The 23159-nt window shown below is 36.7% G+C and overlaps 1 protein-coding gene across 1 annotated transcript; it reads left to right on the top strand.

Annotated features, from left to right (window-relative positions):
• The first annotated feature begins 1507 nt into the window (after nt 1-1507).
• Nucleotides 1508-20541, top strand: LOC148854369 (mitotic checkpoint protein BUB3.3-like). The gene is made up of 14 exons (XM_088984834.1): nt 1508-1723; nt 1840-1970; nt 2753-2835; nt 3464-3715; nt 5271-5343; nt 7817-7897; nt 7985-8066; nt 9169-9269; nt 10322-10395; nt 17565-17830; nt 19241-19363; nt 19473-19529; nt 19609-19683; nt 20193-20541. The coding sequence occupies exons 1-14, from the start codon at nt 1535-1537 to the stop codon at nt 20292-20294; spliced, it is 1689 nt and encodes a 562-aa protein (XP_088840960.1). The 5' UTR covers nt 1508-1534; the 3' UTR covers nt 20295-20541.
• Nucleotides 20542-23159: the final 2618 nt, after the last annotated feature.

The following is a 23159-nucleotide window of genomic DNA, read 5'->3' as shown; positions in this document are numbered from 1 at the left end:
AATACATATCTGTATCGATGATACATATCCAGAACAGCCTGATACGGGCCCATATTGGTCGATACATACGGAAAAAAATAAAACAAATGATTTATACATGTTTTGTGTATCAGGTTCTTATCGGAATGGTAAGAATCAGCCGATACAACCCAATACATTACAATATTTTAAACCTTGCATCAAGTAGGTATTTTTTGTGATGGCGTTTCATTTATTGTTTGGTTTATCCATTTACCAGGAAAACAATTGTCTGGTGTAATTATGGACTAGGAGCACTCAGAACTTTGGTGGGAGATTGATGACTTGAGATCTAAGTGGAGAAACTCATGGGTTATTGCTGGAGATTTCAACACTGTCATACTCTCCCTAAAAGGACCAGAAATGAGATTACAACAAAGCAGATATAAGAAGTTTCTCAGATTTTCCAAGAGCATTGAGATCTTATGAATTTGCATTAGATATAAACCTAGAGAAGTGGAGTTTTAAGCAGATAGAAACCTAGAAAAAATCTCAAAAAGCTGAGGCGAAATCACTACTTTTTGAGAAGCTACCTTAAAGTGAAAGGGAAGACCACACTAAAGACTAGGGAGATTGGAAAAGCAATGGTATTGTTAGTAGGTTTTGATGTGATCGAATGGTTCAGAATGTTTGTAGAAGATGCACTTCAAGCAAATATAGAAACAGCTTGGAAGAGCTCCAAAGAAGGAAACAATCGAAGATATTTTGCTAAAAGAAGATGGAACAAGAAAGGTAGATTCCTGGCACTAATCGAATTCTTTGGAAAATGCAAGAAACAACTAGTATGCATACCCGAATGAAAGATTGGGTCAAGTCGGAGAGAAACAAAAAATGTGTTACTATGTTTCTTGGAGGTAACAAAGGAAAATTCTGAAATGAAACATGTTTCTAGAGAAACAAGTAGTATCTGCCTTCTGAAGGAAAAACCCTTGTCACTTCTTGGTAAATGGTCTGGGTGCTGATAAGTTGGAGGTAGAATGGGAAAAGAAACTGGTGGCTGAAGTTGAAAGCAAACCAGAAAACTTAAGGCTTGTAGCATAGGACATAGCTAAGAATCTAAAGGTCAAAGGTCCAATCCTGTTTACTCCCTTTGAAGATTGTAAAGTTCTGTTAGACTTGAACATAATATATAATATATTAATAAAATAAGCAATTATTTTTAATTTTATTATATTATTTCATTTTATTATATATATATATATATAATTGTATACATCAAAATTCATATGAAATTAAAATTTTAAAAATTTTTTAATTTTTTAAAATAAAATAACTTTGGCCCAATCCACAACCTCAGCCTATGGACCAGCCCAACCCGTGGCCCAACATGGGCCCGGACCATGAACCATGCCGAGCTGATCTCCCAAAATATCCCGGGAGGGAGCACGGCAGGCACGTTTTACACCTCTAGTTTTGGCCCAGGAATATTGGCGGGAAAACATGGCCTCATCGTATTTGAATCATCGGCTTCAGTTCCCGCTCCGTGCTGAAAAAAAAAAAAGAAGAATATCAGCGTATGTTTTGGTTCAATATCTCAAATTCTCAATTACTTTCCCCGCCTTTCATCAGTTCAAGTTTTTTCTCTCCCCCCATCGAATTAATGGAGGGGGCTTGTTTGAAGATCGAAAAACCGATCGGAGACGCCATAACTAAAATCCGGTTCGCTCCTCAATCCAACAACCTTCTTATCTCGTCATGGGACTCTGTGAGTAATATCGATCTCTAAAACTTCTTGTTCACCATTTTTTTTTTTTTTGTTTTAAATCCTTCATTTTTTTTGTTGGTTTTCTTTAACCACTTGGAGTGTTCCGCATGAAACAGATTCTTCGAGTATACGATGCCGATAACTCTTTACTTAGATTAGAAGCTTCCTCGGAGGCTGCACTTCTGGATTGCTGTTTTCAGGGCGAATCTGTTGCATTTAGCGTGGGCACTGATTGTTGTCTTAGAAGGTATGTTAAAAGCTACCCTCCAGTTTCATTTTATTTCTGTACGCTCATCGCTGTTTTCAGATAACTATTACACTAATATACCTTTAAAGTTAATATGCGCAAACTTAAAAATTATACAATATTTGGATTTTTATTTTTGAAAAATAGTAAAGTTCCGGATGTTAAGAAGGCAAATCCATGATTTGGCACGTATTCAGCGGAAATTTTCAACATTTATGTCTCCATTATGGTGAAAATGTTGTGTCGAAAATATCATGTTGCATGTGAACTAATGAGGATTTGCATTCAAAGCCATTTGGGATACTTTAAACTAGAAAGATATGTGGATGGCATAAATGCCATTCTTATAAATAAGCTTAAAAAGTTCAATTTTAGTAGTCTTTTACCATGTTCCTTTTTTTAATATCTCCCGAACTGTTGTTGATGAGCTTTATAACTATTCTTTTTGTTCCCTACTCCCCTCACTTCAACATGCCTTCAGGACTGAATTATACAAGTACTGAAACATCTGTATGGTGGTTAATGCACTAGTTAAGTTTAGTTTAGCCATCTGTCCATTGGGACAGAGAAACCCATTTAGGGAAGAATGACATGTCAGATATTTCCTTAATTAGTGTAAACTTGAGGGAATGAAACATTTACTCTTCAATGTTCTTTCACTGCATGTTGAAACCTCATGCAACATTTAGTTTCATTAAATCCCTGCCTTTATTTGTGGATATTGAACAAGGTTTCAATTTGTGATAATTCCATGATATTTATGGGTCATAAAATGTTCTTAGGTATGACATTCATTCAGGAACCCATAAGGCAATTGGGGCTCATGATGATTTGGCAACATGCGTTGAATTTTCTGAGGAAACCTGTAAGTTACATGGCAACCAAGTTACTACAAATTGAATCCTTAGTTTGGCAGACATGTAAAAGTTTCCTACTTTTTCTGAATATTATACATATCACTTTTGTCATTTCTCCCATAAAACAAATTCACACGTTTTGAGAAGAACTATGGACAACTATACATAAAACAATTATATTAGGGATAATAGTTCAAACCTTCTATGGTATGTTTATGAACAATGGTTTAAACCTTCTATGTAATGTTTGTGATGCATCTTATGGATTTAATTTGTTGCAAAAATTTCGATATGTATTACATTCCAGGATCTAATTATCCCCTTTTTTCATTTTGGTAAAAGAAAGATGTTTGGTAAAATATATAATTGCAGAATTTTGAAACTTTAGGATATGACCGTGTTAGCTAAAGGGAGGGCATTAAGATTAGAAACTGATCATTAATTTATTAGTTCTAATTTGTAATCTTCAGTATAGCATTTTTATACACTTCCAACACATGAGGAGATTTTGATTTTTGAAAGGAGTCTTTCATTCCTTTGCTTTATAAATTGGACTATAAATTGAGCTAATTTGATCATCACCTTTTTATATTGTTGTTGCTGCAAGAGCATTTAATAATGCTTTGTTTTCTGCAGGTCAAGTAATTACAACTGGTTTGGATAAAAAGATAATGTGTTGGGATACTCGCATATCGGATTTTGTTGCATATTCAAAAGCTGTAGGTTCAGAGGTTGATTGTATGTCAGTATGTGGGCTTTATTTGCTACTTGGGGTTGGAGCTTCAGTAAATATCTTTGATTTGCGCTATTTAGAAGGTCCAATTCAAACAAAAAATTCAGCAATGGACTATAGAATTGAGTGTGTTTGCTCATTTCCTAATCACAAAGGTAAAATAACTGTCATTTTTTATGATTGAGTATTGATTTTATGGTTGCTTTCCTGAATTTTCTTTTAAAGAACATTTTTTTTTCTGAGAAAAATGATAATTTTGAGCATGTTTGGATAAATCCAATGTTTCCATGTGTTAAAACAGCGGTTTCCATGTTTTAAAAACTGATTAACCTTGTTTTTCCAGTTGAAGTCTTATTTACCACTCTTTTTTTTAAAGAAATTCTGTCATTTCCATATCCTTGCACTTAAGAACAAATTACATTTATGTGGTTGCTTTACATGTGTGTGGTTTGTGTGACATTAGGTTTGTGCAAAGTGTGTGAAGAACTGTTGGTTCTGTTGAACTAATTCTGACATGGACAAAGAAATATAAAATATCATTTTAAATGCAAATGATCAATTTGCTATAAGACTATTTTTTTAGCTTCCCTTTGAAAATGATATGGGGTATCTGAGCAGAAAACCTGAAAACGTGACATTCATCTTTGTGCAAATTAGATGATACAATGAGTCACAAACACTGACTTTTAGGATATGTTTCAAATAAGTGATAAAGGGCACATATTAGAGTGAATATGTTCATATTAGCTTGCTAGTGACATAAGGGTTGGGTTGAAAATATACAGGTTTTGATTTTGTTAAGAAATGTAGGGTTATGGGACCCCACAATTCCTGGGTAGCTGTAGGGAATGACTTACCCCCTTGGTTGGGGGGTGGTATCTTTTCATCAGGCACTGTAATCACTTTCTATTTTCCTTTCATGAACTTTCATTTATCATTAAGAAAAGAAGATGCAATTCAAGAAATGATGGAGGACTTATATGGGAATCAGTTAGGACTGGTTTATGGAGTAGGTTCAGTTCCATTTATGTGTTGGGGAGATTATCAATAAGGAAACAATTTCAAGGTCAATAATCAAATCAAAGAATGAGCCAACTTTAAGACACAGTGAAACTTTTGATTTAAGAATAAAAATTATTCAAGAAATGATCTTGAATCTGGAATAACAAGAATATTGAATCAGAAAGATCTAGCCTTGATTCTTCAACAAGATCTGGTGAAGTACTCACCACCAAGTGTGGAGTCTTTTACAAAATGAAAGATGTAACCAGCCACATGCATAACATTAACTTCTTAATTTGATATAACTTGTTTTTATGCAAAAAATTGTTAAATTTTAGCATGGAATGGCATCAAGTTATTTATTTAAAAATTCGCTTGTGCCACTGTCTCTATATTTATAGGGTAGGGCGCAAATCAGGAAGCAGATATGAAGAATTTACACCACTAGTTCTGGGCCCCTTCAAGTTTTAAGTAGTGTGCAACCCATGCTGGACAAGTTGCACCCCTATTTACGGACAAAACTCACTAAGAAAGCTCATAATCAAAGTAGAACTCTTAAATATACTATTCCCTCTGAAAATTGGCCCTCTGTCAATAAAATAAACCCTCCGTATTTTTTGATGGTTCAGTGGCTTTTTCTCTTATCCCTTATTGTAGTTGTAGAGTTCCCTTGAAGTAGTTATCACATCTTTTTTTGTGCCTGTGCAGGATATGCAATTGGATCAATTGATGGACGTGTTGCATTAGCATGCCTAGATCCTTCAGAGCAGAATGGAACGGGGTTAGTTATGAAATCATGGTTGTGATGGCAGCAATTTTCTCTTTCATAAGTTTAATGGCTGAAACATTGAAATTGTGCCCTTTTTGGGCTGTTAGATACGAGTTTTCCTTCATTATCTATTGTATTAGGCTTATATAAAAACAGTTATTTATAGGATGATTATCCATGATCTTCAATGGTATTGTTTTATGTAACCAGAAGTAGAACCTAATTGCTTCTACTTTGAGAAAATTGATCCTAGTATCCTACATTGCAACTCTGCAAGAAGTGGCTCAGGGGAGGTGGCTGGGTTGGGCCTGAGGCAGGCACTCAACCCAAGCATGGGGAAGAATGTTTGGGTTTTACCAGATTGGCGGGTTAGGTCAAGAACTGTAAAACTCAGTGTAAATGTAAGGAGGTCCCACAGTTCCACTTAGATTTCATATTGCTAATTATGGTGAACAACTGCTGGAACTGTTGAGAAAACTGACAGTGATAATAGTATTATGAGCAGAATGAAGGGATTTTGAGGGGGGAATTCTGTTGTTGGTTGGGTGAAGGTTTATAAGGATTTGTTTCTGTCCTGAATGGAACTGTCAAGAAAGAAGATAACTGCTAAGTGCCTAGTAACCTGTCCATTTCAGCATAGGTGGCCAGCTGCCTGCCACTAACGTGTACTCATTGCTTGTCCTGAAATGCTACTTTGTAACCTGTATTAGTCATTGGACCGGACCAATTTGGTTCTAGTTAATACAACTATATGTAATTTTAGGGGGTGAGGGGCTATGTTTGTGGTTGTGGCTTGAACATGTATAGAAGGAACTCTTGGGCCTGATTGGAGTTGGATTCTGTGGCGTCAAAGATAATCTGTCTCTGGATGGGTTTAAAGGTTGTGACTGCTGTAGAGATATTTTCTCTGATTGTTCATAATGCATGAGGTGTTTGGGATTTGAAGATTGTTTATCTTGCATATGTTTTGGATTTGGGTTGGGAGTTTTTCTCTTGAAGCTATTAGGAGATTTTTTTTATTAGATTTTTGTACAATTTTGTTTGTAGGGGAAGGGTTGTTAAGGATTGAGATGCTTTGTTGTCTTTTCAACTCTTTCTCTTGGAAACTCCTTGTCACTTATTTTTGCACTTTCATTTCCTTTTAGTAAATTTATTTTTATTATGGAAAAAGAAGATAACTGATAAAGGTCTAGGGCTGTTATGGGGGTTAAGGGTGGTCTAGTATAGCCAAATGAAGAACTATAATTGGATAGGATGTATGATAATATGCTAGATTGGACATTCAACAATTGAAATGAACAGAAAAGATTTAAGACAAGGAAAAAAATGGAGTAGACAATAGAATGTTCCAATAGGAAGGAAACATGAGGATAGAAAGATGAGAGGGAAAGACAATATACCAGAAGGTATCGTAATGAAAAAGGAGCTTTGGTTCATAATTTTATTCTATTCATCCTCTTGAAAGACTGGTTTATCTATCTATATAGACTTGTACCTAGAGACTACTTCATTAGCAAGTGACCTCCTTAATGTTACATCATAGTTAAGTTGCTTCCTTGGACATCATTTATAAGCAAGTAACCTCCTCAAAGATTATATCATGGACAGATCACTTGCAGATTTTCTGGAATGAGTTCCTTTTTATTTTTTTGTTGTTTTGCTTTCCTTATCAAACCCAAAGCAAATATTAAAACCAGTTACAGCTATTGATAGGATAATGATTCAAACTGGTTTTAATATAACCATAATCATCATCATCACCTTAGCCTTGCCCCAACTATATGGGGTTAGCTGCATGAATCCTGTTCTGCCACTCCTTTTTGTTCAGTGCCATATCTATTGTTAAATTACGAGTCCTTGACTCATTTCTTGCTTTAACATAACTGGCTATTATATAAATTACCTTTGTTGTCTTGTTTCTGCAGAGTCAACAATCTCTTGATTCCAGTTTAGAAAACTCACTCATAGGTGGCAGTAGTTCTAGTAGTCTCACTTTGCCATGTGGGGTTCATGACTAAGCTTCTACCATTTTCATTTTTTCCCTTTCTTCTTCACCTCCTTATGGCTACATCTATGACCTTAACCATATTGCCCATTCAACCATTTTTTATTGGTAGTTTTCCCTTATACCACTTCACTCAGGCTTTAATCCAGGATAAGATGGATCTTTTTACATAAACAGTATTCACCCAACCATGCTGATTTTTTCCATAAAGTTTTTACTGGATGGAGGCTATAGAATAGTATTCTTGGATGTCTATACTCCACCTGAAAGGTCCTAGGATTTTTCTGATTGATCATTTGAGTATGTTTGCACAGAAGAAAAAAAGATTTTCTCTTAAGGATTTTAGACTCTTGGTAGTCTGAACTTTGTGACTTAACTGTAAGAGCATTTGACAAATGCAATGATCACGATTGGCCTTAAGCATTCTGAATGATGTCATTTTGGCACCATAGTCATATTTTTTGCCTGTCTTTGCTACAGTTGCGTTTTCCGGTGCCATCCAAAGTACAAGGATGGGAGATATCATCTTGTGGCAGTGAATGACATTGTGCCTCATCCACAGTATGCATTCATTTGATGTACATTTTGTTGCTATATTTTTTCTAATAGATTTGTTAAATTTACATTGAGGCACTCTTGTTGATTCAGCCAGTATGGTGCCTTTGTCACTGGTGATAATGAGGGGTATGTTATTGCATGGGATGGACAAAGCAGGAAAAGACTATTTGAGGTATTTCCTTTCTTTCTGGCTCTGTGTGGAACTTGTATATGGTGCTGCTAGTAACAAATGTCTCTAGGGGAATGTTAAGCTTCTCATATGTCTCTAGACTTTTTAATCTGTTTCTCAATTTGTTTTGCAACTCCTACCATTTATAATATCTCTGCAAGACTTGTACTACTGCAAGGCATAGAATATTCATGCTGCAAATTAATAAAGATAAGCTCTTCTTCCTTTTGCTGTCAGAAGTTATTGTTCTTTTCTCCTTTTTTGCCAGAAATTGAGTGAAGATGCAATAGAAAAATAATCTATTATATTGCTCATAACTAGCATTTTTAAACACCTGTTGCAGAATTGCAATTATTTTGAACACTCAAACATTTGCATTTATCTATTGGTATTAGTTAAATTGACCGTAGTTGTATTATATGCATGCAACATATCAGAATTTTGTTCATTTTAGGTGTTACATTCCCTTGTGATGTTGCACCTTGTAATTTGATTGCTTTCTAGCCCAACACTCTTGAGACTTGAGAGTATATGGTGGTGTTGTGCATCTTTTCACATTACAAGGATGGTTAGGTAAAAAATGGAAGATAAGCATGAAGTAGGAAGAAGTTTTATCATTTATTAAACATGATCAAGGTACATATGCATGATTTGGGAACCATAATTCAAGGGAGTTCATTCAGAATACATTTCTAGGCCAACATTAATCAAAGCAGGCAGGGGCAGCTATGAGTTTCTAATCTAATAGCCTGCTGAAGGGTGTAGATCATAGTTATATTGCTTGTAATTCATCACATTCATTATAAGATTAATTGAACATATCATAACCTCACCTACTACTTGTAAGAGATAAATGCATAAATTCATTTGCAACTTGATGAGGTTTAATTAGGTATAGAATGCTATGATCGTCCAATTGGTGATTTTAGTCCAAAGCAACTCTTGTCTAGGATGCATTGGTTGGTTGCTCCAACTGGCTTGCTTGTGTGCCAAACATGTAATTGATGCATATGCTTCTCATTCTCAATCTACTGCTGTCTATATGTTTTACTTGAGTAGTTTTGGCATTTTGTACAAAACATTCTAATTTTTTGTTTATCTCCAGTTGCCAAGGTTTCCCAGGAGTGTAGCTTCCTTGTCATATAACCACAATGGGCAACTTCTGGCTGTTGCATCAAGCTACATATATGAAGGGGAAAAGGAAATGTTAGTTATCCTTCTCATATTAATTCTGTTTCCTTTCAAAGTTGAGATAGCTTTTGTGGCCGAAAACTCATAGAACTATCATAAATTACATCCTTTATGTCTGGAAGGGAATTTATCAGGGTTAAAACTGTACGGTGGAATCTTGATTGCTTACTTGTCCATCTATGAACTGTGATTTTGTTGTATCTGACAACTAAGAAATGAGTTAATGAATTCAAAATTGACATCAAGTTCACCCTATTAATTCTTAACCACAGAGTACAGACTTTGTGACAGAGTCACTAGTCTCACCTACAATAGCCAGGCTGTTTTTCACTTAAATAGTATGTTATCATGGATCATGATGTAACTTTTGATGGGAGGGCAGAGTTCCATCTTCCTGGGGTTTGACACGATACTTCCATGTACAAAATGGATACCAATCGACAACAACCATGTAACTTTATAAAGTGCAAAGATGCATCTCGGGGGGGACTGAAATGTTCAACTTCCTATAAATATTGGAATATTTTTCTTAATGTAGTTATTAGGTCCTGGCCAATGGGTTATTCATATGCATGGGAAGAATCTTATAATTACTGTTACCTATGCAGACGTAGGACCACATGCATTCCTCTACTGGACTGCCATGTGAAGATTCATTTCAGTGGAAAGATTATTGTCTCAGAAGAATATGATGGCCTTGAAAATGGCTATTGCTCCACAACTTGAGAGCTTGCAATTTATTTTTCCCTGATTCAAAACATTGCCAATATTTGTTCATCAAAATTGAAATTTTGTTCATTACACTTTATTGCTTCTATCGTTTAATTAATGGTTCACACTGTTTTTTGTTTAATGAATTTCTTTTTATTAGAAAGGGGTTTGTACTGCTTCTTGTCTTTATTTTTTGTGGATGAAATTCATGATACGCTTGCTGTTTTCCTAGTAATGTAGCTGGCATGATCATATAGCTACTTAATTGTTGTGTTTCTGGCAGAATAACTGTTCTATGTGTTAAACCCTTTTGTGCTTCTATAATTACATTAAGTTGAAAACACTACCTGTGGCAGAGAAAATCCTCCTCAAATATTCATACAGAAAATGGATGAGAGCCATGTGAGATCAGCTTCTTCTGGAACCCAAAGTTAGAATCTCATTGTGCGAAAAGAGTTGAATGGAGGTAATAATGTTTGCCCATGTATATATCTGATCTATTTTTGAGTATTGGCGGCTTATTTTGAAGAGATCATATTGTGGTTATGCTTATATATACTTAGAATTTATGTTAATTTGAAGGGTTATATATTTACCAGCCATATGTTCAAGTTTCATACTAGTACTTTTAAATTCATTTTATCATGATATACAATATCAAGGTCATTTTTAGTGTAGTAATCTGAACATTAACAGATCAAATTTGGAATTTTGGATTTAGTCATCTAGGTTTAACTGTTTCAATCCGATCTGATCTGTTTGCAACTTGTTATTTGAATCAAGTTTTGAAAACCCAACCACAAGGTGAAAGCTGGATTTGTAGGCCATTATTCAGCAGTTAAAATGGCTGTGTGAAGCCAATGTTCAGAAAACTGGACAAACCAGCAGACTGGAAATCCAATTGGTCCGAGTCCAACCTGTTTAGCATTTTTTTAGAAGGTTTTTTTGGTAGAAAATTAACTTCCATTAAAACGGCTATAGCAAGATACAACGTCTAAACCAGATAATAATACAGAAACCAAATAAAAACTAACAAAAGATGGCAAACACAACACAACTAAAAAAGAAACAAACATTACACATGCCAGTCACAACTAGGTGAGCCAAACTGGATCATCTTTCCAAGCCACTCTGGTCAACCAGAGATGAGCACCGTGAACCAATTTGTATTGGATTGGTAAAATGTGTAATTCTAGTTGAAGTAGTGATTTAAAAGGCATGCCTAGGCACACGGGTGAGGCGCTTTTGGGGTATGCACCTCGCCCAGGCCCTAGGCGCAACTCTTCCAAAAGGCGCGCGCCTGGTGCACCTGATGCACCTTGCGCCTCAGCCTAGGCGTGCGTCTTTTCAAAATTTTGCGCTTTTTGCCTTTTTTTTAGTCTAACGGCTGGGCCGGGGGCTCTGCCCCCGAACCCCCAACCACGCTCCCTCGGACCCCCAACCACGCTCCTTGAGGCAAGCCCGAACAAGTCTATGTTAGGGTCTGAAATTCTTAATTCTCACATAAAAAATAATGATTTTACAACTTTCATTGCCTTTTAAGAAGTTGTTTTATTGCAATGAATGAATGAACAATATGAGCAAATAGGGGGTTAGAATTTCAGACCCTAACATAGACTTGTCCGGGCTTGCCTCGAAGGGCGTGCTACAAAGGTGATTTAGAAAAAAAAATGCAATATGTTTTACATCACATTAACTACTTGAAACAATGCAATTAGAGAAAAAAAAGAGATTGTGGGTTTTACATGCTTGAAAATGCTTTATATGCTTGTTTTTATTTTTAAATTTTCATTTGAATACACTTTACATATTATGTTTATGTATTTTAATTTTAGATAATGGGTTTTTTTAAATCATTTATTTTAAAATTTAAGTTTATATTTTTATTAACTTTATGTTTAATATTTTAATTTTTTTTTTTGGCATTTTCTGACTTTTTTTTTATTTTTATTTTTTAGCCTGTTTTGTAATTTTGTGCCTTTCTTAAAAAGGCTCGTGCAAATTGGCCCTTGTGCCTTTTTTGTGCCTTGTGCTTTTAAAACACTATGAACCCTTGAAGCTGGTCAAGCACCAAGCAATTGGAAAGAATAATAAGCAAAAGTGAATGGCTCAACCATTCGGTTTGCTCCATTTTCAAGGCACCGGTTCGAAATAGCTTGACAGTTGGCACAGGCATTTTCTTTCTTTCTTTCTTTTTTTGGTAAGCATGATTTGTATATTTTGTCTTGCGGAAGTTGGTTTTCCTAGCAACCACGCAGCTTTGTTGCATGGAAGTCAAAAAGCATTTAATCAGGTGTTTTTGCTTTTCGCTTATCTCTATACCTTATTTTTCATTTCTCAACAGTTCATGAAGCTGTGTGAGTTCAGCGAGTTGCCACCAGATAATGTAGGCTCGAAGTTGACCTATGGGGTGCGTTTGTTGCTTTACCGGTCTGCAATGTTTGACTTTATTTATAGGATCCTTCTTGGTGTTAAAAAGAGGCCGACAAGGCAAAGGTGATTTCAGGTAAGTACAAGGCTCTAATCTCGACTCAAGCTTTTCATGTTGTTATAACCTATTCTTTTTTGTGTTTGTTGATCAAGAGCAATAGTAACAACTAAAGCGCTTTTGTAGTTGAGCCAACAGTTATGTTACTGATGATGCCATTGTTTATAAGCTTGAATGATGATTCCAGGGAAGAATTCTGAGCAAAATTCAGAAACTTCCTAGATTTGACCGTGTGGTGATCTGAAATAAGTGACATGTAGAATCATGGTATTCTGTGGATTTTACATTTTTACTGTTTGGGTATGAAATTGCAGAATCTGGAAGCTTGCTGATTTTACTGCATTCTTTCAGCCTTTCTAATAGATTATTGGGGAGGTAGAATATGATTCCGTTTCTTTGCCTGAATCCAGAAACAGTATTCTGGGGTCTCTGGGCGACTCGGTAAAAATTGCAATACATGGTGGGCCGGGTGGCCTGATGGGCCGGCCCGGCCTGGCCTGGCCCCCGAACGGGCTTGAACAGGTATATGGGCCTGTGGGCTTAACCTCGGGCCAAAAAGCCTGGCCCGCAATAAATTCGAGCCGGGCTTGGGATTTGCCAAAATAGCTCGGCCCGACCTATAATTAAACCTAAAACCCCTGGTCAAATACCCCTTTTTTTTCACATTTCTCTTATTTTTCCAGCCGAGCCCTTCTTCTCCACATCATTTTTCCCTTTTCTATATTATTTTTTTAATGTAAATAAAATTTGATTTTATATATATTTTTTAATGTAAATAAATTCTGATTTATATTGATTATTGAATAGGGAAAAATTCTAATTTTTTTATTATCTAGGGCTTCGGGCTTCGGATTTTTTATCAGGGTCGGTCTTGGGCTTAACATATTTCCATTAATGAAGAGTAAAATCCCGGCCCTAGCTCGGCTCAACCCGGCCCATGAACAAGTCTAGTGGCATATAAGGTTGATGGGGGCTTAGGTGAGATGTGGCCTTTTTGTGTCTGGTAGGCACAACATTGTAAGCACGTTAAATGAGTACTTAAAAATTTTTTTGACACTTGTCCCTTAAAATACCCCTAGCTTACCCTTAAAAAAGATTAATATCCATTTTTAACAGTTGTCAAAATATTTATCAAGTTCTCATTTAATGTACTTACTTTATTGTGTCTACTTCCCATTAGATCTTGTTTCATTCTGGAGGGTCTGATGCAATGGGCATTCAATATTGCTTATCAAGCAGAAATAAAAATAGGCATTAATATGGTTTTTGAAAGATCATTGATCCAAACGGCCTTGGTCAGTGATTTAGTTGACTCTGTGTGGTCGTTGATCCATTCAAACTGGACAACCGTTTTGCTTATTTTTTAATTTTTAAATTAGTATAAGCCATCTGTTTGAACCTAATGATCTAACTGCTGACCTAGAAGCTGATGGCCAAATCACTTCTGGTTCTTGGTCTATTTTTACAATATTGGGTAGTAATATATTAACTTCACAAGTGATTAAGATGAGCTTGTCGTTAATATAAGTCTCAGTTTGTAAGGTGTACAAATACAAATGTGTACAGTGTAAATACATATAAAATAGAGTTTTGCACTCTACAAATTTGCATTTGTATTCCTTCCAAACTGAGCCTAAATGAATTCACCCTGATTTTACCCTCATCACTAGAAAATGATATATATATATATAACAAGTTTTGGCTGTGCATCTGGAACATCTCTCTCCTTGTAAGTTTTTATTTATAGGGAGATGCACTACTCAAACTTTCTGTGAGGCTCTGTCTGTGAGGAGCAGATCTGGACTCTAATTAAGTCTCTTTCATTATATCCTCTTAGGGAACTGAAAAGTGTCCAACTCAAGCCTGTATTCAGCCTCCAATTTTACATACTATTGAGTTTGGAGATCGGCTTCAATACTCACACTGTTTATGCATTCTTTTACAGTGTCAATGGGAATATCTCCCTTTTGTGCTTTTTTCTCATGGGGAGAAATTCTCAATGCAAGGCTGCAAGGGACTGTGAACAATGTGAGCTCATCTTGTGAGCACTGAATTTGATTTCCCAAGTTTGATTTTTGATGTTTAGGTTGGGTGTAGGTTCAAAAGTTTTGGTTTTGTGAATACAACCAAATAACTCAATGGTTCAAGAAGTTGCATAGAATTCAATTGAGATGACTAATAGACTCTTGATTCTATGTATTCTGTACATATTCTAAGACAATATAATCAGACAGTCCATCTTTCTGCTTACATATCCTGCAAGGGGCATATCAACTGTTCTGGGACCTGGGTTGAGTTTTTTTACTGCACGAATCCACATCTTCTCAATGATCAATATATGCGGCTGTAGTGTATGGTGGATAGCAGATTGAACTATTGAAGCTTATTGACTTACCCGCAAATTAGGGCCCATTTAGGACTGAAGCATTGGTTGAATAAATTGTTTTCATTGAGGGCCTGTTTGGAAGGACTGACATGAAGATTCAGCTTAAGTTCAGCCGCTCTGAAGTGATCCGGATAAGCTATTCAAAGTGACCAAATAGTACTCCAAATGATCCGGATAAGCATTGGTGAAGCTTCAGTCTTCTTGGACGGAATCTGAGTTGCTTTGGAGTGTTCAACCAAAAATCTTCTATCGGAACACGTATTTTGGCTTAACAACAATAAGCTTGGATTTAGGATTGCTTATATGCAGCCGAGAGGCCAAAAGACACCATGGGAAATTCTCCACTAACGGGGACAAACTATGTGCCTATTTGGGAGGGTTGAGCTATAATGCAGCTTTTGGTTGTCTGTGTGGGGCTGACATACAGCCTATAAGCTATGCTTGGTGAAAAATCTGCAATTGGATCGGCTGTCTATGGAGTGTGTCATAGGGAGATAGTCCCATTGCACAGATGAGATGAACGGCATGCTCTGGGCAGCTGATCCCGCCCCAAAAATTTTGATACTGGATTCAATCTAGGGCTGCAAGCGTTGTGAGGACAACTTTTCTGACTTATTTGACTTGGGCAGCTAAGCTGGTTAACAAACATAGCCTATATTATTAATGTAATTTGAAGTAAAGCTTATTTTCAATTTAGCCCTCACAAATGGGTGGCTGAAACATAGCATCCTTTGGCTTTTTGAGATGGGCTCACGTGGACTGTATACAACTTATTTTCAGCGAAAAATTGAGAGTCCAAATCAACTGTTATTTAGTCATTTGAAGGATTATCTACTTCAGCCTCTTTTAATAGCTTATTTAGAATACTTCGAAGTGGTAGAACTAACTTAGTGCCTATTTGGGAAAATTGAAGAATAGTGGCTTTTGGCTTCCTAAGGTGGACCCCATAAGAACAGTTATAAACTGTTTTTGGTGAAAAATCAGGAGGGCCCAAATCCCTTCTTACTCATTTGAATTTTGAAAGTCTATCTACTTTTATTTCTTTGAATAACTTATCCATAGCACTTCAAAGCAACTGAACTAGTTTAGTTAAATCTTCGTTTTAATCATCCTAAGTGGGTCTTTGGTTTCCATGACACGATTGAGAAAATGAGGATACTGATGCCATGTGGCAAGTTTTTGTCATTATTATGCCATGTCATCTAAAATTTTAAGTTCATGTTGTGGGGATGGGCAATTCATCAGTTGATCAAAATGGAATCAAGTTAGATATTCTACTAAGTTTTCTCAACATTTAAATACCAGAAAATAAATTTTCTCAGATAATTGGTCTTAGCAAGGAAAAACAGGTACCAAAATGTGAAAGCAAAATTTCCTCCCTCATTCTATTCTTTGTCGACCTCCAAATGAACCATTGATTGAATCTTCAGCTTAACCCTCCAAAATGGGCCCTAATTTTTAGTAAAATCTTCGCCTGATTTTCTACCAATGACCAAGTCTATTTTTTTTGTAGGTCCTACCCAACTAGACCCGAAATGGAGTCGGGTGGGTCTAGGCCCGATTCTGCAATCATGCTTTGCCATCTTGAGCTGATAAAAAACCTTATTTTGTCTATAATTATATAGTTAATTTTGGTTAAAGTGTAAAAGAGTAGGGGTGTTCAAATTTGGATATCAAACTACACATTAAATCAAATCGAATCAAATAAGCCAATTCAATTTGGATATTTCAGTTTTCGCTTCGGTTTTATAATTTTAGAAATATTGGTTTTTTATTTTCAGTTTGGTTTGAAAAAAAAAAACCAAATTAACTGATTTAAATTTGGTTTGGTTTAATTTGACTCAGAAATAGAATGTAGGCTATGAAACGAACCAAAATCTATCAAATGAAACCCTCACAAAAGTGCAAAAAAATGCTTTTTTTTCTCAGAACCGAATTGGGATCTAGTCCTGACACAGGGTGCCTCACACACATCTCATCGTATATTGAGAATATCTCTCATAAATAATCATTTTCCAATACACAGTGAGATGTATCTATGAGGTCGGTGTGAGGCGCCATTTGTAACGAGCACATCCGGTCTCCTGAGGACCTATGCGCCATTTTGGATATTCTCTCACAGAGCGCGCTTCACATCATCCTCACAGATATCGCAGCCGTGTGTTGGAAACGTGTGCACGGTAGATATTTTCAAAACACGCTTATGATGCGCTGTGAGGCGCGATCTGTGAAGAGCAAATCCAATCTCTTATGCGCTGCTTGTGGATCTGATGATCCTGGGCCTATTCCATTACGTTATAACTTTCATCAGCAGCTAGGGATGTGGATCCAGTTTCTTGCCTTAAAGATTGGAATCCGTCGACCTCTCACAGCACATCCGAACTGTGTATTTGGAACATCTCAGCGAAATTCTGAGATGTTTATACTCTGAGATATACATATGGGGCGCTGATGTGATCTCAAAGACTTAAATTCTTACGGCTTAATTCCGTCTCCCGAGGCCAAAATAGGGATATGGGCAAAAATGGGCCCTTGGCAGCCCACGTGCGGGTTTGCAGCCTTCAGCGTCCTTATTACGCTAAAGTCATTTTTTGCAATCTAGCCGTCCACAAAAGGAGGGATCTGACGGTAGAAATTGAAGCGGACGCAACAGAGTTTGTAGGGATAATTTTATGAAACCCTAGGTGCCCGGAATCCTGTGTTGGGTTCGAAACATAAAAATAAGTCGTGAGAGAGAGAGAGAGAAAGAGAGATAGAATCTATATATATAAATTGATTCTCTCTCTCACCCTATACTCAGTCTTCTATCCAGCTCTCTGCAACTTTCCATCCACTCTCTGCATTCCCCGACTCGAAAGCTCAGTAGCCATGTCGGACGAGGAACACCATTTCGAGTCGAAGGCCGATGCTGGAGCTTCAAAGACCTACCCTCAGCAGGCCGGAACGATCCGTAAGAACGGATACATTGTGATTAAGGGGAGGCCTTGCAAGGTCTGTTTCTTGATCTGTTATTAATAAATGTTTCCCCTTATAGATCTGGATAGTGGATTCATTGCTGTTTCTCAGATCCTTGATGCTTCCTTTTTTTTTATCGTTTAGCTTGTCCTCCTCTTTTATATGAGATTTTGATTTCCAAGAGATTTTAGGGTCTTATGCTTAGAATTTTAGCTTTTGTCGCCTTTATTATTCTTGACTTTTTTGTTATTGATTGCTCCTGTTATCTATTCTTTACCTGTGCTCTTAATATATTGTGAGAATGTCTCAAAGTTTAGCGTTTTTTATTGAGTTTCCATACCGTTTTTCTTCGGTTCGTTTTGTTTTGGTTTTGAATTTAACTGATAGTTGCGATGGCGTTTTTATTCTTCTTTTTTGTTGTTTTAGGAGGTAGAATTCTCTTCCCTTGCAGATCTTCGTGTGTTTCACTTCTGGATCTTATGTTACTTGACATCTGTTTTTTGCATGTATGGAGCTTCCAGGCAGCTCTTTCATGCTTTATGATCTTTTTTTTTTCGTTTTTATTATATTTTTTTTTCACGTGTTCTTCCCTGCGTACTAATTGCGTAGACGTTTATCTGACGATATGTTTTGATTGATTTGTTCCAATTTCTATGTTAACTATTCAAAATTTTTATCTCCATATCCGTGTTTACTATATGATTACGGTGACTACTTAAATGTTATTTCTTTAGTCTACCATTATCTATTTTTATTTCTCATATTATCTTATTATGTTCAGTCCATATCTGCACTCCTCCGGGGTTTTTATGGTTCAATTTTTTCCCTTATTTTATATCAGTTTTCATTAGTCTTATTGGTTATGTCTGGATTCGAAGGACTATGTAATGTCAGTGCAAATTTCTTTAAACCATGGTGCATACGTATTTAACGATGATTATGTTTTTCTATGTGACATGGTTCTGCTTCTAACTTGCGCATTCAAAAACTCCGATGGGAGTAGAAAAGTTGCTATTTCAACCCTTAGTTCAAATTACTTTGCGTAGCCTTGCTATGGTCTTAAAGTAGTTTTTTATGCATTTGTTGCCATTGTCATAATGCTGCTCTTACTTATTTAAATACTTCTAGTCCATGATTATGCATTGTTAACCAATGGAATAGATTTTGATGGTCTGAAGTTGCAACTGAGAAAACATGTGTACCATATATTGGTCATTGTGTTCGTATCATTGAATGGAATTTTTCTAGGTATTATATGCCTACGGATATTCTTAGTTTTCGTGATTGTTGGTTTTGTTTTCATCAAGCTTGTTGTTTTGGTGTTATTTGCTCCAAGTTGAAACATTGAATTGGTGTTCTCTCGTTCCTTCTCACTTGGTCATTTTACAACTCAAAACTTGTTTTATGAAATTAGGCAATAACATGGACAACATACTCTGGTTGCAGGTTGTGGAGGTTTCAACTTCCAAGACTGGCAAGCACGGACATGCTAAGTGCCATTTTGTTGGAATTGACATCTTCAATGCTAAGAAGCTTGAAGATATTGTGCCATCTTCCCATAACTGTGATGTAATGGCTTCACTTTCCTGGTGCTTTTTTTTTTTTATGTTATCCTTTTATCCATTTGCATTTGCAATTCTTTCATTGACGTTAATATGCTATTGTTACTTGTGTAAAGGTTCCCCATGTCACTCGTACTGACTACCAGCTGATTGATATTTCTGAAGACGGATTTGTATGTCCATACTTCTTCTCTCTTTTCAGTTGTGCTATGTTTTGTGAATCTCTGTTTGATCTCATATTGAATGTATCAGGTGAGTCTTTTAACTGAAAATGGTAATACTAAAGATGATTTGAGGCTCCCAACAGATGAACAGTTGCTTACCTCGGTAAGTTGACTTCTACCAGCTCATTGTTTTTTGATTTTATCACTTTTTCAGTTTTTACTTGTATTTTTTGTGATATTCGTTGCATGTGCCTGCATCGTGGGTGTTTATATGTACTTTTTTACACTATATTTATCAGACTTTTTGGGGTGCCGGGGGGGGGGGTTGTGGTAAATAGCCAGTACATTATTTGGATGATTTAAATTTTGGGTTAAGAGCTATTTTTTGAGATAAAGGGAATTACCTATATTGATAATTTTAAAAAGGGAATTATCTATACTTTAATGCTAGAACTTAACCACTTGAAATTCCTATTTGGGTTCTCCCCCTAGTCTTTGCTGGGCGTCTGAAATGTTTGTTGCTTCTGGTTTGTTCTCAGATGCAATATAATGTTACTGTGCTAGAAAGATTTTCCTGTTTGGTTCCATGTTATATTGCTTCTATGTTTTTTGGAGCCCCTTTGCCCTTATATCATGGGCCAGTAACTCTGATTCATCTTAATTGAATGCCAGATCAAAGATGGTTTTGCTGAGGGGAAAGATCTTGTTGTGACTGTCATGTCTGCAATGGGCGAAGAACAGATCTGTGCTCTCAAGGACATTGGCCCCAAGTAGCTTTTCCTTGGTTTGTGTTTTATTATTGCAATTTGAGGTTAAGATTTTTGTAAGGTCTCTTATTTTGGACCGAGAAGATATAGTTAGTAGCTTTTGCAATGGTTTTACTTGGATTTAAGCCAGGGTTTCCTTCGGGCATGGAATACTCACTGCCGTGGTTTTACACTTGTGGGGTTAACGTATCTTCAGGACTTTGTTTTTCAATAGCAGCTTTTATTCAATATTTTCGATGCTTTGAATTAGAAAACTGCTGTCTATCGTTTTGTTCTGTGGTATGCAACGAGGCAAGCTTCATTTCCAGCAAGACTGTATATAAACCTCCAAGTATTGTTTTCTTTTTTATGGTAAGTTTTCTCCTTTCTATTCATGCAAGATGGTTATTTGGCTTAGTTAATGGGTCCTTTGACAGATGGAAAATAATAGGCCTTCAGAAAATTTACTCCCCCTTTCCGTAAAACAATTGTCCTGTCACCTGTTTGTGTGAAGCATGAGCAGTATGAGAGGATCTTTGAATGGACCGTATGAGATATTTCCGGCTTACCAGTATCTTGGATCAGTGATGGCTATTGTGTTGTCGGCATACAGAGTCAAGGTTAAAGGTTATCGTTGACAACTAAGATTCTCTACAAATACAGTAGTCGAGATATTTTCCGTCCGGCCAAACAATCTTTGGCGCGATGCGTGTAGGGATGTGTATTGACATGTCTAGACATTGAGGCCCACTCAGGGCACGCGCATTTACAATTAGTTAATTACACAGCTAATAACCTCGCAATTTCAAGAATTAATGCACATGTTGACAAACAAGTTATGCTCTGCCTTGGTTCTTTTGGTTCCGGTGGTGTCAGAGTGTTTATTGAGTAGATTATGCCACATGTGTCCTATCAACAAAGGTTTTATTATGTATATTTGTACGTATTGATGTTTGTTTTTTGGTAGGTATCGATTTTTGTGTATCTCTTCCGTTTAAAAAGTTTCATTTTTGAAACTTCTTCCAAGGTTTATTATTTATTGGCATTTTTGCTGATGTGATGGTGTCTGCTATAAATGCTTTCATCAATTGCTTTTAAACCAAATACATATTAAAAGAGAATTCGGATTTGATTCTCACTCTCTCTCTCTATTTGTTAAGATATCCCCAAAGCACAGCTATAAGGGGCTGTGAGGATGGTAATGGTATGAGTGTGGTTTTGTGAGGATCAAATTTGGGTTCATACTGGCGGTGGGTAAACTTATCCATTCATCGAAAAGACGAAAACTTTAAAAAATCTTCTGCCAAAAGCTTTACTCGAGTCAACGTTCACTGGCACCCTCGAGAATCATTTGCCCGGGTAAACACATTAGTATGTGGGCCCGCCTATCCGGGTACTTTTGGTTTTCACCAAATGTATCGTAGCTTATGTGCTGTTTAAGTGGGACCCGCCTCATAAAGCCTTCCCTCCCTCCCAAGTGGGCACACTATGGTTGATGACGCGTAACCGGTGTAAAATAGCGTCACTTGGGTTTATGGACACGGGAGCTGTAGATATCGGCCTTTTTAACTGTAGCTCCATAGGGCAATACTATTGAATGCATATTTCGTATTGAAGCATAAATAATGCCAGACATCAGCACTAAATCTATTAAATTTGGGATAGGCATTAAATTATAACTTCCCCCTCTCCCCATTGTCAATGCTGCTCCAGACTAGATTATAACCGAGTCCAAAATGAAATTTTACATCTCGGCTTAATTGATAATATGATGAAAGATGATTACCGGGCTCGTGATAAGATCTAGTGTAGCAGCTTGCTCATCAAGACTTGTTTTATTTGTTGCACGAGACAACGAATGGTAGCAATTTGAAGTAATGCCCAATCCTTAGACCATCACTCCTGATTTCTACGATCTACGTGCAGCTGCAGATGTGGAATTCATGTCAGTAACTCCATAGAGGTGGTGGAATTCTCTCCATTCGCCAAGCAAGGTTTAGCTAAACGCTTTGGTTGTTTAGCGGGTTGTAAAACCAATGATAAAGTTTTATGTCAGTGATAAAATACATGAAGCCCACACCTTTCACACTGGGGTCCATGAATTTATTAATGGCGTGGAACCTTATCATTGGTTTCATAGCCGACTAAACAGCCAAAGCATTCAACTAATCCAAATTCCCATTTGCCACCTTGTATTCTAAGTTCCTTATCATGGATCTGATCATTTTGGCAGCCAAGGGTATCAATTTGACTGGATTTGGTCCAATCCAATCCAATCCAATGTTAGTCCATTAAAATGGACCAAATTCAATTCAATCCAATAAATATTTTAAACCATTTTGGACTGGTCAAATTCAATGACTGGACCATTCAATTTATTCAAAATTGTTTTAATGTGGATTAATTCTAATAGTCCAACTCAATCCAATATAAATTCATCACGAATGGGACCAGGTCCAATCCAATCCAACAAATACTTTGGACCATTAAGTCTGGCTTGGTCTGTCCAACCCGCCCAAATTGATTTTGGTGTGGACGAAATCCAATCCATAACCGCCATTGACACCCCACAGCGTGTATAAACTAGAGGGTGTAAACGGTGTTTGCCTACTGGAATTACTCCATCCAAGTTACAATGGAGTTCATACGGGATATTGCAGGTTTATAGCCTTGGAAATTGCAAAATAGCTACCAGCTTGGGAAGTTTGCTTTAAAGGGTCGGTGGGTTTAGCAGAAGCCCTCTTACGAATCAACACTGGATATGACCAAGCATATTTTTGGGTTTGGCTATTACCCATGCCCAATGAAAATTTCACAATTCATACTAATATGATTGGGTAATCGTGGCCAAATTGTAACCAATATGGTCAAAGAGTCCTGTAGCTTTAAGAGA

This window comes from Nelumbo lutea, chromosome 4 (assembly GCF_056320005.1).
Source record: "Nelumbo lutea isolate HS-2025 chromosome 4, American lotus-T2T, whole genome shotgun sequence".
In the NCBI taxonomy this organism is placed as follows: Eukaryota; Viridiplantae; Streptophyta; class Magnoliopsida; order Proteales; family Nelumbonaceae; genus Nelumbo; species Nelumbo lutea.
Note: the sequence above shows the minus strand (reverse complement) of the source record. Positions and strands in the feature narration are given on the sequence as shown.

Coding starts and splice junctions, on each gene's coding strand:
- LOC148854369 (XM_088984834.1), top strand. CDS start 1,535: ATGTTTTGGTTCAATATCTCAAATTCTCAATTACTTTCCCCGCCTTTC. Junction 2,836..3,463: donor TGAATTTTCTGAGGAAACCT/GTAAGTTACATG, acceptor TGTTTTCTGCAG/GTCAAGTAATTACAACTGGT. Junction 9,270..10,321: donor TATGAAGGGGAAAAGGAAAT/GTTAGTTATCCT, acceptor TACCTGTGGCAG/AGAAAATCCTCCTCAAATAT.